The 15,149-nt window shown below is 45.8% G+C and overlaps 1 protein-coding gene across 1 annotated transcript; it reads right to left on the bottom strand.

The window, feature by feature from the left end:
* Positions 1-4,471: 4,471 nt before the first annotated feature.
* S1PR3 (sphingosine-1-phosphate receptor 3) lies at positions 4,472-5,608 on the bottom strand. The gene has a single exon (XM_004384230.1). It carries the CDS (start codon positions 5,606-5,608, stop codon positions 4,472-4,474), a length of 1,137 nt encoding a protein of 378 aa, XP_004384287.1.
* Between the last annotated feature and the right edge of the window lie 9,541 nt (positions 5,609-15,149).

Here is a 15,149-nt window from a genome sequence, read left to right as displayed (position 1 = left end):
TTATACATATTGATAAATGAGTATTACTTGAAAATATTGTGGTTTGTTTTCCATTCACTTTTGTGAAAAGAAAAAAGAATTATTGTAAAGGTCTCTAAGTCTCTGCTTATTGACAGTTCACTATCTACTTAGATTTTGGAACATAATTGGCCTTTTGAGCATCCCTGAGGAGTGGAAATACAAAACTGATTTGAAGTTTTCTAATCTGTGTTCCATGAAAAATGATAAAACCAACGCAATTTGGCCAACATTCTGGAGATTTGACAATACAACGGGCGAAGAGAATTGGCTTAAATCCCCTCCTCCCCTTGAATGAACCCATTTCTCTTCTTTAGAAAATGACGTGGCTTCCAGCTACTGTCCCTTCTTGAGTCACCTGGGACAGCCAAGTGGGGGTGCCTGCATGCATTCCAAGTGTCATCACCGTACCCCAGGAGTGGATGGTGACACACTTTCAGGCAATGCTGCCCTTCTCCTCATAATTGGTTATCGAAACATGTGCCTTTATTATCAGAATAGTGGTGTGTGCGTTTCTGATTATGTAGCAAACCCTTTGGATATTTGACTTGGATATAAAAACATTTTGGTGTTAGGTTTTTGCACTTGTAGATATAATTCAAAAGCATGGAATTGATCATTTAAGTTTTCTATCAAACTAACCTTGTTACATTTCTGTAAAAGGTCCCTGAGCAGGGTGGAGAAAGACAACTGTTTTCTAAAGAATTCCATCATGTACATGACTGTAACTGTAAGTCTGCTGGCAATAAAGAATACTGTGAAAAGTCTCTTCCTTGGGGTAGTGGATCTTGCATTGACTCACAAAGGAGAGGCCATGGTTGGAGGGGAGTTTGAAACTTTTCCATACAAAGCCAATATTCTTTTCCCCCCAGGAAACTCCTTAAAAAATGATCATAACAAAGCCTTACTTCATCTGTTGAGGGGCGGAGTGAAAAAGGCGGCTGAGCAGGAACTCTTCAAATGAGAATGAGCTTCAATGATGTAATTTAGCTCCTCAGAAACCCAAACCAAACCCATTGCCGGGGAGTCGATTCCAACTCATAGCGACCCTAAAGGACAGAGTAGAACTGCCACATAGTTTCCAAGGAGCGGCTGGTGGATTCGAACTGCTGACCTCTTGGTTAGCAGCCGAGCTCTTAACCACTAAGCCACCAGCTGGGTCTTGGACAGAATCAAAGGTGGGCAGATAGGCAAGAAGGCTGAAGCCCCAGTTGTGCTGAGAGGATTTCTTCCTAACAGGTGGTACTATAGAATAGTCCAGCTGAGAACTGGGCTCCTCTCCATGTATAACACAGACCGAGAGGCTAGAACTAACCACTTACAAAGAAGAAAGCTAGGGTAAAGGGCATGAGGCAGTGGTGGTTTAGTGGTAGAATTCTCGCCTCGCACGCAGGAGATACTGGTTTGATTCCCGGCCTGAGAACCTCACGTGCAGCTGCACCAGCTCCGTGGAGGCTTGCGTGTTGCTCTGATGCTAGACGGGCTTCAGTGGAGCTTCCAGACTAAGACAAATTAGGAAGAAAGGCCTAGGGATCTACTTCCGAAAATTAGCCAATGAAAACCTTATGGATCACACACCGATCAGGGGGGATGGCCCAGGACTGGGCAGTATTTTGTTCCCTTGTGCATGGGGTCACCATGAGTCAGGGGCTGACTCAGTGGAAGCTAACAACAGGGTAAAAGGCAGGTTCTGACCTGCTCTCGCCTGCTGCACCTGGTGTACAAACGAATGACAGCAAACAGAGCCGAACCAAACGTCCCCTCTCTTTCATCTGAACTTTTATTGCCATGGTTCTTAGGAATTTTTGCCCTATTCAAAGGGCAATCCATTGACCTTCTTTGAAGTGTAATGTCCCCAATACACTGTCACTTTACTAACTATATCATCTGTGGTAGTGGTGGAAAATAGGGAGAAAAAGGATATTTGAGATTCTCTAAGTGGTTCAGTTTCTGGAATACTAAGAAGCATCGGCACCAGGTGAGAAGCAAGGCTGCAGCATTCCACGACCCCAGTGGTGGCCCTGGGGGTAACAACCCCACAGCATGGACTCCCAAGAACGGATATGTATGAAAGTTTTTTGCTTTTTTTTTTTTTTTTAACAAACATACACTGAACATAGTAAAGGTGACTAATTGAAATGAGATTTAATGCATAGATTCTCTGTGGCAGATAAGGTCACCTGTTGCCAAACTTGAAGGTTATGGCTTTGAAACACTCCATTTTTCAGTCATCTCAGGCTAGCCAATGATGAATGTACATATTGGGATCAAAGTTGATTTATTTATTTTTTTGCATACATCAAATGAACACCATTACTTTTTTGCTGTACTTTTATTTCAGGTTGCTTAAAAGTTTTGAGTTATCTCAAAGAAGTCTACATGATACCATGAACGTTGATATCACCTGATGGAAATGGTAGATGTAGGCTTCCTGGAAGTGTTAATGGATGAAAGCTGAAATTCTCAGATTATCACGGAAGACAGGGTTATGATACCAAGTGTAAGTAATATTAGCTCAAGAAAGATCCAGGGGCCCAAAGCAAGTCAAAACTCTGGTATAAATAAAGTTCTAAATTCATTTCATTCCCTAAGAGAAAATGCAATACCAAACGCTTTGCCTCTTTAATGCATTTGTTTTCTGTTTTCTTAACCCAGTACCTTAGTGTTTTGCTTTTCTAGAAATCCCATCAGTATTCTCATGCTATTTGATCAGAGAACAAGCTACTTCTTAGTGATGTAAAAAGGCAACAAAAAAGGCCACCCATGATCACCTCCTTACAGATAGGTGTTATCAGTAACAAAAATTAGGAAGGTCTTTGGTCAGTAGGTGGATACTACCTGGCAGCTGTGGAAATGTTTCTCAGTAAGAGCCATCTGAGTCAGACAGCAGGTGTTAATTTCTCTTTGAAAAAGTTATGAACGTATGAAGATTACCCTTTGAGTCTTTACTCAGGCAAAATTCTCACTGAACCTCAACCTCAAGGGGCTCTGATGAGTGGTTTACCCAAGTAAGACTCCTTCTGAAGGTCTTGTTCTTTTTTTTTAACAAAGAACTGAAAACATCAACATAAAGCTTATGATGGCTCTACAAATATGGGTATTTTTCTTTCCACATATTTGCAATACATGTAGAATCCTTGGGGAATAACATGCACACAAATGCCTTCTGAGTAATCCCTTTATAAGGCAAACAGAGTGATGTAGGTTCAACCTATGTTGAAAGGCAAAATTACATATCATGTACTTATTATTAACACACATCTTTTTGAAGAAAGCAAAGAGTGCCAGATCATGTTTTCCAACCTGACAATTAAACTACTCTGAGTACTAGTCATTTTCAGCATCAGCTTTCAGGAAACTGTGAAACTCTGCTTATGGTCCCAGCTACTCAGCTGAGACGACATGGTAGGGTATTATTGACTTGTTTTTCTAATATAGAATCAAAAACTTTTCATTACATTAGGCAAACTACTACCTGGTGACTTGGAAATGTTGAACAAGCCCACGGTCTGTCTCATTGCTTTACCCTCGTGGTTCTTTCCTTGGTTACCTCGTGGTTCTGTCCTTGGATGCACAGGGCTCCTGGAAGATCTTGGCTGGCTTCTCTGTGATTTGAAGAAATCCCCAAATACTCACGTAATTTGGCTTTTTGAGATTCTTTAAAACTATGTCAGGCGTACGTGACTGAAGAAAGTGCTGGGCCCAGCTAGGAGAGGACTATGCCCACACACCCAGCTCTTCTTCACCAGGGTCCTCCAAGACAGGTGAGGTCAGATCCGCATATCTGGGACCAGCCTTGGACAAAACCTTTTGGGAACTTGGACTTTAAAATCTTGCTCAACCTTAGACTTCATATCAGCGTGAGGAGACTAAGAACAGCACGTCCACCTACTTCACAACTATATCCTGTTAGTTGTTTGCTCCATCAGAACACATGTACATAGCCTACTATATAACTTCATGGTCTACTACAACATCATGTAGGGACCATATGGCAAACATGTAAAACACAAAGGTGATGTAACACAGAAATGTACGAATACCAACTCATCCATTCTCTGCACAATAGACAGAGTGTAAAATTATCAAAACGTCATCCAGAGGCACATGTGTGACACGTGGAGAACAACGGAGATTCAGTATAAAGTGGCTGATGATGTCAGCAGCTTAATACAGTCAAAGGGCTCTAGAGCCTGATGCAGACCAGGTACGTACATTGTCTGCATTGAAATGGGTTGGCAATTCCTTGGGTTCTGCTTCCTAAGCGACTCCCACAGTGGGCAGGTTGTCAGGCCACATACAATATGTTTCCTGAGTCACAGCTCTTGAAGAACCCCACAGGTGTGATGCATGCAATAAATAAAACACGGTCGCAGAGCAGGGCGCTGTCTCTCCCTGTAATTTAATGGCAGGCGATGAGTGAACTTTCCCTTTGCTCCTAGAAGCAGCATCCTCACTTGCAGTGGATCCCATTTGTTAGTGTTTTGTTGTTGTCAGTGACACGGGATGAGGTGGGTGTTTGGGGAAGGTCTTCCTTGATCTTCGGGGAGTGGCTGCTGTTGTTGCTGCTGCTCGATTTGCTGCGACTTGGATCCAAAGCGGGCTGGATGGGCGAGGAGCGGGCACCCCGGCCCTTGACCAGGCAGTTGCAGACCAGACGGAAGAAGGCCCGCCGCATCTCCTTGCTGGCCAGCGTGTAGATGATGGGGTTCATGGCGGAGTTGAGCACAGCCAGCATGATGAACCACTGGGCCTTGAACAGGACAGCACACTCCTTCACCCTGCAGGCCACATCGATGAGGAAGAGGATGAAGAGCGGGGACCAGCAGGCAATGAACACACTCACCACGATCACCACTGTCCGCAGCAGGGCCATGGACCGCTCTGAGTTGTTGGGGTTGGTCACCTTGCGGCTGCTGGACTTCACCAGGAAATAGATGCGTGCATAGAGGATCACGATCGTCACCAAAATGGCTATGAAGATGCTGATGCAAAACGTGATGTACTTCTTAGAGTACAGAGGCAGGATGGTGGAGCAGTCGGAGAGGTTGTGCAGGCAGTTCCAGCCCAGGATGGGTAAGGCGCCCAGGGAGAAGGCAATGAGCCAGCACATTCCGATCAGGAGGAAGACGCGGTGTTTCTTGTTGGCATCATAAGGCCTCATTTTGATCATTGTCAAGTGTCTTTCAATAGCAATGGCCAACAAGCTGCAGGTGGAGGCCCCAAGGGCCACGAACATACTGCCTTCTCTGACAAACCAGACCGTCGGAGACAGGCTGAGCGTCCTCTTGCCCGACATCAGAATGTTGACCTTGTATGCTATGCCGGCCAGCAAGTCGCAGAGAGCCAGGTTGCCGATGAAAAAGTACATGCGATTGTGAAACCTGTTGTTTTTCCAGATAGCAATCAAAACCATCAGGTTCTCCAAGACAATGAAGCTACAGATGATCAGGAACAGGGCCATGGTGAGCGTGCTGCCCTGCGTGGCTTCCTTCAGCCTGCCCTCCAGCTTCCCCACATAGTTGTAGTGTTCGTGCAGCGTCGTGTTCCCCGAGGAGGGCTTTGCCTGGGGCGTGAGGACGGCTGCCATCCCTCGGACTTCACAGACCTTTACCTCCGAAATACACGAGAGGGCGCTCTGGGAGCATCCTCCAAGGCACTCTTTTCCAGGAAAAACAATGACTGAGGCTCAAGCTTCAGCAGGACTGCAGGTCAGACCCCAGTAGCGATGATGAAAATAGATTCCTATAGAAAAGATAAAAGGGAGGGGGTGTTATTGACAAAGTAAACACCACCAAAACAATGATGACAGCAGCAAAGGGGAGAGAGGGCTGAGAATACTAAAGCGTTTTTAGGGATGGGCATGTCAAGGATGCAGAGAATGCTTTCAAAAATACGTGCCACGTTTGTAAGTGATAGAGGGCGAGTGACCACGAGAAGTGATCTGGTGTCTGGAGTAGCAAACGGGAAGAGTCAGCGTGAGTGCCAAGATCATTGACTCATGGTATGATGACACACAGACCCAAACACAGTTTTCTTCTGAAATCTCAAAGCACTTAGAAGGGCTAACCAGCTCATCCTCAATCTGTTGCCATGGGAGCTGGTAAACCATTGTCCCCAGTTACCAAGAGGGAAACTAAGGATTTTCTCAGCGCAAAAAATAGGATAGGATTGGGGAAATTCCCACCTGATTACCAGGACCTCCCAGATGGATGAGCTTTGGAGCGATGTGGCAGGAAAGCAATCACAATTCCTGGACAGCCTCCCCTGTGCCAGGGCCAGAGACAGAAACCAGATCTTGGTGGGCTGCAGCCCTGAGGCCCTAGTGGGCAACTACTGAAGAAAGAAGAGCCGTAAGGACATGTACGCCCCCCACATCCACTTTGGAATGAGCAGCTACATCTGGGAGAGGTGAGGAAAGGAAGGCAAACTTCTCAAAATGGAATCAGTTCCTACTGAAGTGAAGGGAAAGAAGAGAAAGCAATGACAGTCACACAGATTTCAAGAGTGGCTGAAACACATTCAGAGCCCTGGATTTCAGATATAAACATCTAAATCCCTGTCATGGATTGAATTATGTCCCCCAAAAATGTGTGTATCAGTTTGGCTGGGCCACGATTCCCAGTATTGTGTGGTTGTCCTCCATTTTGTGATTGTAATTTTATGTTAAAGACGATTAGAGTAGGATTGTAACACCCTTATCCAGGTCACATCCCTGATCCAATGTAAAGGGAGTTTCCCCGGCGTGTGGCCTGCACCACCTTTTATCTCTCAAGAGATAAAAAGGAAAGGGAAGCAAGCAGAGAAGGGAGAACCTCATAGCACCAAGAAAGCAGTGCCGGAAGCACAGTGCATCCTTTGGACCCGGGGTCCCTGCGCGGAGAAGCTCCTAATCCAGGGGAACATTGATGAGAAGGCTGACAGAGAGAGAAAGCCTTCCCCCGGAGCTGACACCCTGAATTTGGACTTTTAGCACACTTTACTGTGAAGAAATACATTTCTCTTTGTTAAAGCCATCCACTTGTAGTATTTCTGTTATAGCAGAACTAGATGACTAAGACAATCCCCAAACCAAAATCAATCCGTTTGAGCTGAAAGAAACAATAACGTTGGAAGCGCTAGTGAGACGGTGAAGGTAGTGAACTGAAGAGCCAGGCTCTCTTTGGGGACTGAATGTTAACCCTTTCTCCTGCCAACTCTGGATGTGCGACTCCCACCCCCCTCCCCCCCCACCCACTGGGCTAAACTGGTCTGACTTCTGCGATGTTGTTTACGAAGTAGACCGAAGTATCCAGGTAGAAAGTTTTCAGTGGACTTGTTATTTTAAATTTAATTTACTTGGGTATTTAAATATCTAATGAAGATCAAATGAGGTTAATTTAAAAACTGCCCACTTGTGTGTATGAAGTGAAGATGATTTTTTGGTTTTTTAGTTTTGTAATAGTTGAACCCCAACCCTATATTTGGCTCAGAGCCAAATGGACCGCTTTCTAAGGACGAATCCCTGCATTTTGGGGCACCATGGACTCTGCAGGCCTCTTCCACTCATGGAGTTCACTCCAGGTCCGAGGTCCAGTGGGGCTCTTTAAGAGAGGGCCTAGGTCCTTGCAGGATCTCGGAGCTCTGTGGTGGAACTGGTGTGTGGATGTGAGAAGCAAAGGAGACTTCAGACAGGTTTCCCGCCCATGCTGGGAGACCCTGCTGACCCCATCAAAGCCTCCTCTCCCTTAATTGGTTTCAGGGTCTTGAATTTCCCGACATCCGGAAGAAGTGGCCCCACTGTTTCTTTGCAGAGATATTTCCCTGTGTCATGGGACTTGGGTGTGTCAGCTGTACTTGAAACCATGTGGGCTCCGGTGTCCACCTGCCCCCTGCCTGGAACTGCCCCATGGAACTCTTCTCTGGTTCCGCGAGGAAACTGGTGTGAGGCCACAGAAGACGTAGAAGTTTGAGGTCAGGTGTGATGCCACATACTGGCACCACCCATCTGTCAAGTTGTTGTACTGTGGTGGCTTGTGTGTTGCTATGATGCTGGAAGCTATGCCACCAGTATTTTAAATACCAGGAGGGTCGTCCATGGTGGACAGGTTTCAGCAGAGCTTCCAGACCATGAAAGACTAGGAAGAAAGGCATGGTGATCCACTTCTGAAAATTGTCCAATGAAAACCCTATGGATCACAGAATATTGTCTGAGACTTTGACTTCCATATTTTGGATGGGTCTCCAGGAAAGACCAATTGCTGGAGAAGGACATCGTGTTTGGTAAAGTAGAGGACCAGGGAAGTGGATAGAAATCTTCAATGAGATGCAGGAGCAGATTATCCAATAATCAAAGTACCAGATCATTTGTAGCGAATAATTTCACATGGGTTCCACATCTTTGAAACCCATGTGACATTGTCACTACAGGTTAGTAAGTAAGCACAAATAAACCCGTCCTTGCCTTGCTTACTGAGTCATCTGCCCCTCTCAGGGACTGTAAAATTAAAAAGAGGATGTGATTCTGTAGGAAGGTGCTGTGGGGTTGGGAGAGAGACAGTGGCCAGCCATACCTAGAAGCAGCATGTTTGATGTGGTGAAAAAAATGTGGCACTGTTCACTACAGATGGTCTGGTCAGCAACGCAAGCACTGTAGGAACCTTGCTTATTGAATAACCCACCCCTGGCGAGATGGCTTGATACAATGGCCACAATAGGCTCAAACATACCAATGATCATAAAGATGGCACAGGACCAGGCAACATTTTGTTCTCTTGTACACAGAGGTGACATGATCAGAGCGGACTCAATGGTATCTAACAACGACAGCTGGAAGAAAGCTTTATAGTTTAGCAAATGCCCTCTCCTAACCTCAAAGAGGAGAAAGCAGGTAAGTTTTGAGGTGGGGCTAATGATGGGTAGCTAACTTTAAAGGACTGGAGAGAGAGACCGTCCTCTGGGGAGCCTATACGAGGCAGCCTAGCTCCCAAACCCCCTCCCCTGGCTGCGGCATCTGAATGGAAAGGCATCTTACTGCCTTCTGGACAGAAGGTGGGCTGCCTCTCCTAACCCATAGGAGAGCTTGGCCTTGCCAGCAGATGCTCCTGCAGATCGTCAAGACTTTTGGCATCTTCCCACCGGCTCCCTTCCACTTTTGCCCCTCTGATTTTTATTTAATCTCTTATCATCCTTCAAGCCCAAGTCGAATTCTACCTGCTCCGCAACATTTCCTGGAATCAGCCCAGTGCCCAGTGACTTTTCTCTGAGACTGCATACTACTTGTTTTTTTAATTGCAAGCTATCGTTTTTTAAGAGTAGAAATAATAAAAACAAAAACAAAACAGTTGTGGTTGAGCTGACTCTGATACATAGCGACCCCATGTGTGTCAGAGTAGAACTGTGCTCCAGAGGGTTTTCAACGGCTGACTTTTCCAAAAGTAGATCACCATGCCTTTCTTCTGAGGCACCTCTGGGTGGACTCAAATCGCCAACCTTTCGATTACCAGCTGAGTGCATTAATGGTTTGCACTACCCAGGTACCCTAGAAATAATGATAGCAGGTGACATTTCCTGAGCGCTGAGTATGTGCCGATTAGTTGGGAGGATGATTTACCTGGTAATCTTGTTTAATACTTGCAGCAACACTGTGACATCTGTAGCATCTTTCACAGCACCTTGGACTTTTATAGGTGCTCAATCAGCGCTTGCATTCTTTAGTATTTGTTTATCTATTTATCTCTTAATCTGTGAGTGGAGAATCATGATTCCCACTGCCCATATGTTGCTCGCATTCCATCCTCAATCAGAGGAGTCACGTAGGTGCTTCTACGCATGCCATGGCCCTCACCCGTCACCAGACACCACCACAAGGAGACCACAGGGCCCTAGGTTGTGCCATCACTGTTTTCAACAGCAGTGCTGCATTAAAACCAGCCGAATGAGTGATACTGTTTCCTTTTATGGAAGAAATGACACAGAAAAAAGGGCAGAATTAAACCGCTGTCTTTGAGTGGTGCAGATGGTTAAATGCTCAACTACTAATGGAAAGGTTGGAGATTCGAATCCACTTGGAGGTGCCTTGGAAGAAAGGCCTGGTGATCTACTTCTGAAAAATCAGCCATTGAAAACCCTATGGAGTGCAGTTCTACTCTGACACACAGGGGTCGCCACGAGTCAGCATTGACTCAATGACAACTGGTTCGGTGTGCTGCAGCTCCTCCAGAGAAGTTATAAACAAAATGTTCCCAGAGCCAGCCTCCTGAGAGTGTCTTCTTTCCTCTGGACAGCAGGACTTTGGGGCCAGACGTCATTACCCCGCTGAAGAGGGAAACAGCCGAAGCTCAGATGTGCCTGGGGCACAGCAGTAAGAGTGGCCTCCCACCCACCCAAAGCAGTCTGGTCTGCCATTGATGGGACTACCCCTGTCTTTCCATCACACCACCACCTTCTGCTATTTGTCTCAAAATGTCACTCGGACATTTGCCATACCACCAGAAGATTATTGCCTCAGAAGCTGAGGAGGGCAAAAGTGAGTTGACATCGGAATCATCTGAATTATGAATATGAAGTATGGATTTGGACTTGAATTCCAACCCAAGCTGGGAGAAAGAGGCTTCAAACATCAGCATTGGCGACCACGTGTGTCTGTGCTGAAAGCTGCAAGGACCCTTGGAATTAGTTTGTTGCCTGTGTATCGATGCCTGCTGGCCCCCCATAACTCCATACCACTCACTGTATATACTGCGTGATCCTTTGTGAGTGTCCTCCCCACACTGCATGGATAGAAGGGAAACTGAGTCGCCTGAAGATGGCTAGTCTTGGACTTGTACCTGGGTGTGACGAGCAAAGAGACCACAGGCTCCTCAGGCGCAACTCTTCTTTTCCCCTGCATGTGTAGAGTTTTTACAAAATTGAGCAGATTAAGACATAAGCCAACAATAAAAACCAATAGCCAGCAATAAAATAACCACAATAAAATTAGATAAGCCAGAGACACATCGAAACTATGACTGGAGAGTGAACACCTTTTCCCATTAATGCTTGATTTACCGTTTCAGCAATTCAACATTCATCACTCAAGGAGTGTATTTCTCAGAACATCTATGTTAAACACTCTTCTCCTCACTTTGCATAGTTGAAATGTATCCGAGCTCTCTTTAGAATCTAACGGCCCATTTTCTTTGCATTGTCAACATTACTAAGCAGGCGCCATCCTGAGAACTGAGTGCTAGGCCAAAGGGAAGCTCTCTGGGAAGCCGGCTCATCCCATAGCTCAGTGACAGTCCACAACCTCAACACCCACCAGGAGTCAGACCAAGAAGGGTGGGTCCGGTCCCAGCAGGCCTCCTTGTGCCCTTCCTAGTCACCTCCCCACCCCCCAGCATAACCACTGTTCAGACTTCCAATTGTCTAGATCACTTTGGCCTGTTTCTGACCTTTCAGCCAATGGAAACCTACAGTATACAATTGCATCTGGCATCCTTCTCTCAACACTATGCTCATGAGAAACAGCCACGTGGCTGCGTGTAGATGTTGATAATTCATACCCATCGCTTTCACTGCGTGAAGACTCCACCATTGGACCTGGACTAATTTCCAAGTGCCGGCTAGGACTCGTTGAGGCCATGTTATTGCTGAACATGTGCCTGCCTTTCTGTGGGGTCCGTTTGACTTCTGCATGTGGTGTTGGCTTATAGCCGGGAGGTTTATCTTTGTGGAGGTGCTGGGCCATGCTTCCCTATTGCTGTTGTTGTCAGGTGTCGTCAAGTCAGTTCCGACTCATAGCAACTCCATGCACCACAGAAGGAAACACTGCCCCGTCCTGTGCCATGCTCACAATCGCTGTTATGCTTGAGCCCATAGCTGCAGCCACTGTGTCAATCCATCTCTTTGAGGGTCTTCCTCTTTTTTTTGCTGACCCCCTACCTTACCAAGCATGATGTCCTTCTCCAGGGACTGATCCCTCCTGATAACATGTCCAAAGTATGTAAGACGCAGTCTCGCCATCCTTCCTTCTAAGGAGCATTCTTGGTTGTGCTTCCCTAGGAATGAGCAATTAATAGAAAGTGTCCCTGCAAAGGCATACAAGTGCTACACCACCGTGTCCTGCAAAATCTGTGTGTGTGAGGAATGGGGTCAATCAACAGAGGGCAGGATGGACACATTATAAATCCTTATGTTGTGCTTTACTTCAAAACACAAGTTTCCATAGCTGGCATTGTTCCAGCGTGACCACTGTTTCATTTCCACCTGAACACTTAAAAACAAAGCCACAAGCTGACAAATGTGGTGGCGACATGCTGGTTAGCTATGTACATATTCAGAAAGCTGGGGCACATTCCAGAACACACAGGCATGAGGAAAAGTGCCAGCATAAAGATGCTCTTTCTCATTACTAGCCGTCTTACAACAGTCACAGATTCCTATGGTGAGCTGCCGTTTGGACAAATTCTTGTCATCAGCACAAAGCACGTGCTGCTAAGTGTTTAACCAACAACCCTGCCTGACAACCAGGAAGTCCCGTCCTTCTCGCCCCGCTCTGCAAGCGCCTTCCGTATCTGAACTGCATCCTCAGTCATTTCATATTTAACGAGATACACTGCTCACATTTGAACTTCTCTTAGTTCCACTCGATAAAGACCCCACTATCTAAGAGTTTGCATTTCATTCTCGTTAAGGCAGGGTCATCCAACCTAACCTCAACGCATTTTAACACCAGTGCTTTTTCTTTTCGCTGAGAAGGAATCAGATGCCTTCCAAATCCGCTTGCATGACCCCAAGTGGGACCCATGTCAATGTCAGTGAGGCTCACTTTTCCCCCGCACCCCGTTCCACTGGGAAGCATCCCCTGGGAGGGGGCAGCCTATGAGGAGAGGTCAGATGGATTCCAGATGTGCGTTTTACTCTAGCAATTCACTTTCTCTACAAGTCAATTTGAAAAATAAACAAACTATAAAAAGAAGGAAAAAAAAAGAGAGAAAGGTATTTCCACAAAGTCTGTTCTCTCTCTCTCTCTCTGTCTCTTTAATGGCAGAAAAGTAAGGCCCAATGAGACAGTGAGAACATTCTCCTAGTCGGATGAATGATACTGTATGTTTTCTCAGTGTGATCAAAGAATTCATCCTCCAAACTGAATTAAAACACCAAGCATTTGCCAACAAGCAAAATTTCTTGGAAAGCAAGAATTATTTTTTCCCATCTAAAAGAAGTTAGAAAGGAAATAATGAGTTGGCAGTTTTATGGCTGCAGCAAAATCTTTTAACTCTTGCTTTCAGTGTTCATTCATTCCAAGATGCCTACTTCACCCACGTAAGAGCCAGCTGCCTGGAACTGGGCTGTAGGTTCATTACTAGAGTTGCTCAGTGAAATAACAGCCATGATAGATGAACCAGGTTTAAGGGTTCGACATTTTTCCCCTTTTCTTCTTCAGAGCACAGGAATGAATTAGCCTTCCTGGCCAGGCTTCCTGCTTCCATGTGGCTCTTTCACCAGTCATTCTCTTTGGCAAACAAGACGCTACTGTGGACCTGGGTACAGTCCAGGGAAAGCCCAAACACTCCAGCTCTGTGTCACAGGAAACCATGGTACAGATCCCCAGTGTCTACCTCAGGTACCTCAGGGAAAGGTCTCCTGGGCTTTGTCAATCGGAAGGCAACTGATTTTGATGCAAGAGCTCTTTTATATGCTTTGCTTTTCAACCATCTTTTCAAACTCTTTCTGTTCTGCTTGTTCTTAGCGAGGCACAGGGTTGAATTCCTATCGAGATTTCGACAGGACAAATGAAGGTGTGGGGAAAGGAACCAAATGGTGCATCTGGAAGAACAGGCGGTATCCTGCCTAAGAAGTCTGAGTCTGTGGTCCCTGCCATCCCTTCTCAACCACAGTGCGCTAATTCAGCGCACTACACAGGGGCACACGTTGCACCTTCTATGTGTCAACTCTAGTCCTCACAGCACATCTGCCTTCGGAAGGTCACAGGGGGGAATTGAGGCTGAAGGGGGGAGGGTCACCTGCCCTTAATCCCACAGCTTGAAATAGGCAGGCTGGGCTGGGCGACTATGTGGACCTGACTTCAGTACATCATGTTAGAGATAAGCTTTTTGGGTGGGCGCTGCAGCCCGACTCCTCGTTCTTTGTCTCGATGATGACAAAAGCTTCACCAACATTCTTTTAGAGCCACATCGCTCCTAGCTATTCTACCGGCATAAAGCTGGAGTGCTCATCTCGGGACTTCGACTAAAATATTTTGAAAACGTTGAAGTCGAGGAAATGGAAGGGCATCATCAAGGACAAACTGACTCAGGAAGCTCACCCCAGGCCCTGACCGTGTGGGGCCTGACACCATATCAATTTCGGAACAGGGGAGAATCCTCTCATTGGGTAACACTCTCCAATTAACAGTTTTTCACTGATTTGACTTAACTGGCCCATTGCCTTGTTTCTTATAGATACCGCTTCAATTCCTCAAAAATAGAATGTACCAACTTAAGTGTCCATCGACACATGAATGAACAAACAAAATATGGTCTGTACATACAATGGAATATTGCTGTTGTTGGTTGCCCTTGAGTCGCTCCAACTCATGGTGACCCCATGTACAACTGAACGAAACATTGCCAGGGCCCGTGCTATCTTCACAATCATTGGTATGCTCAAATCATTTGTTGCAGCCACTGTATATTTTTAGTGTCTTCCAACCTAGAGGGCTTATCTTCTAGTTCTATTTCAGACAATGTTCTGTTGTGATCCATAACGTTTTCATTGGTTATTTTTCAGGAGTAGCTCGCCAAGCCTTTCTTCCTAGTCTGTCTTAGTCTGGAAGCTCTGATGAAACCTGTCACCATATGTGATCCTGCTGGTACTTGAAATACTGGTGGTATAACTTCCAGCATCACAGTAACACGCAAGCCATGACAGTATGACAACCGACAAGTGGTGGAATGGAATATTACTCAGTTATAAAAACAAATGAAGTTCTGATACATGCTACCACATGCATGAGCCTTAAAACATTATGTTAAATGACGTAAGAGAAAAATAAAGGGACAAATATTGTATGATCCCACTTACATGACATAACTAAAGTAGACAAATCCATCAACACAAAAGAAGATCAGTGGTTACCAAGGAATGAGGGAAGTGGGGCATGAAAA

This window comes from Trichechus manatus, unplaced genomic scaffold (assembly GCF_000243295.1).
Source record: "Trichechus manatus latirostris isolate Lorelei unplaced genomic scaffold, TriManLat1.0 scaffold00120, whole genome shotgun sequence".
Classification (NCBI taxonomy): Eukaryota; Metazoa; Chordata; class Mammalia; order Sirenia; family Trichechidae; genus Trichechus; species Trichechus manatus.
This window is presented reverse-complemented; position numbering and strand designations above follow the sequence as displayed.

Excerpts from the sequence above, each read along its gene's own strand:
- S1PR3 (XM_004384230.1), bottom strand. The coding sequence starts at position 5,608 with ATGGCAGCCGTCCTCACGCCCCAGGCAAAGCCCTCCTCGGGGAACACG.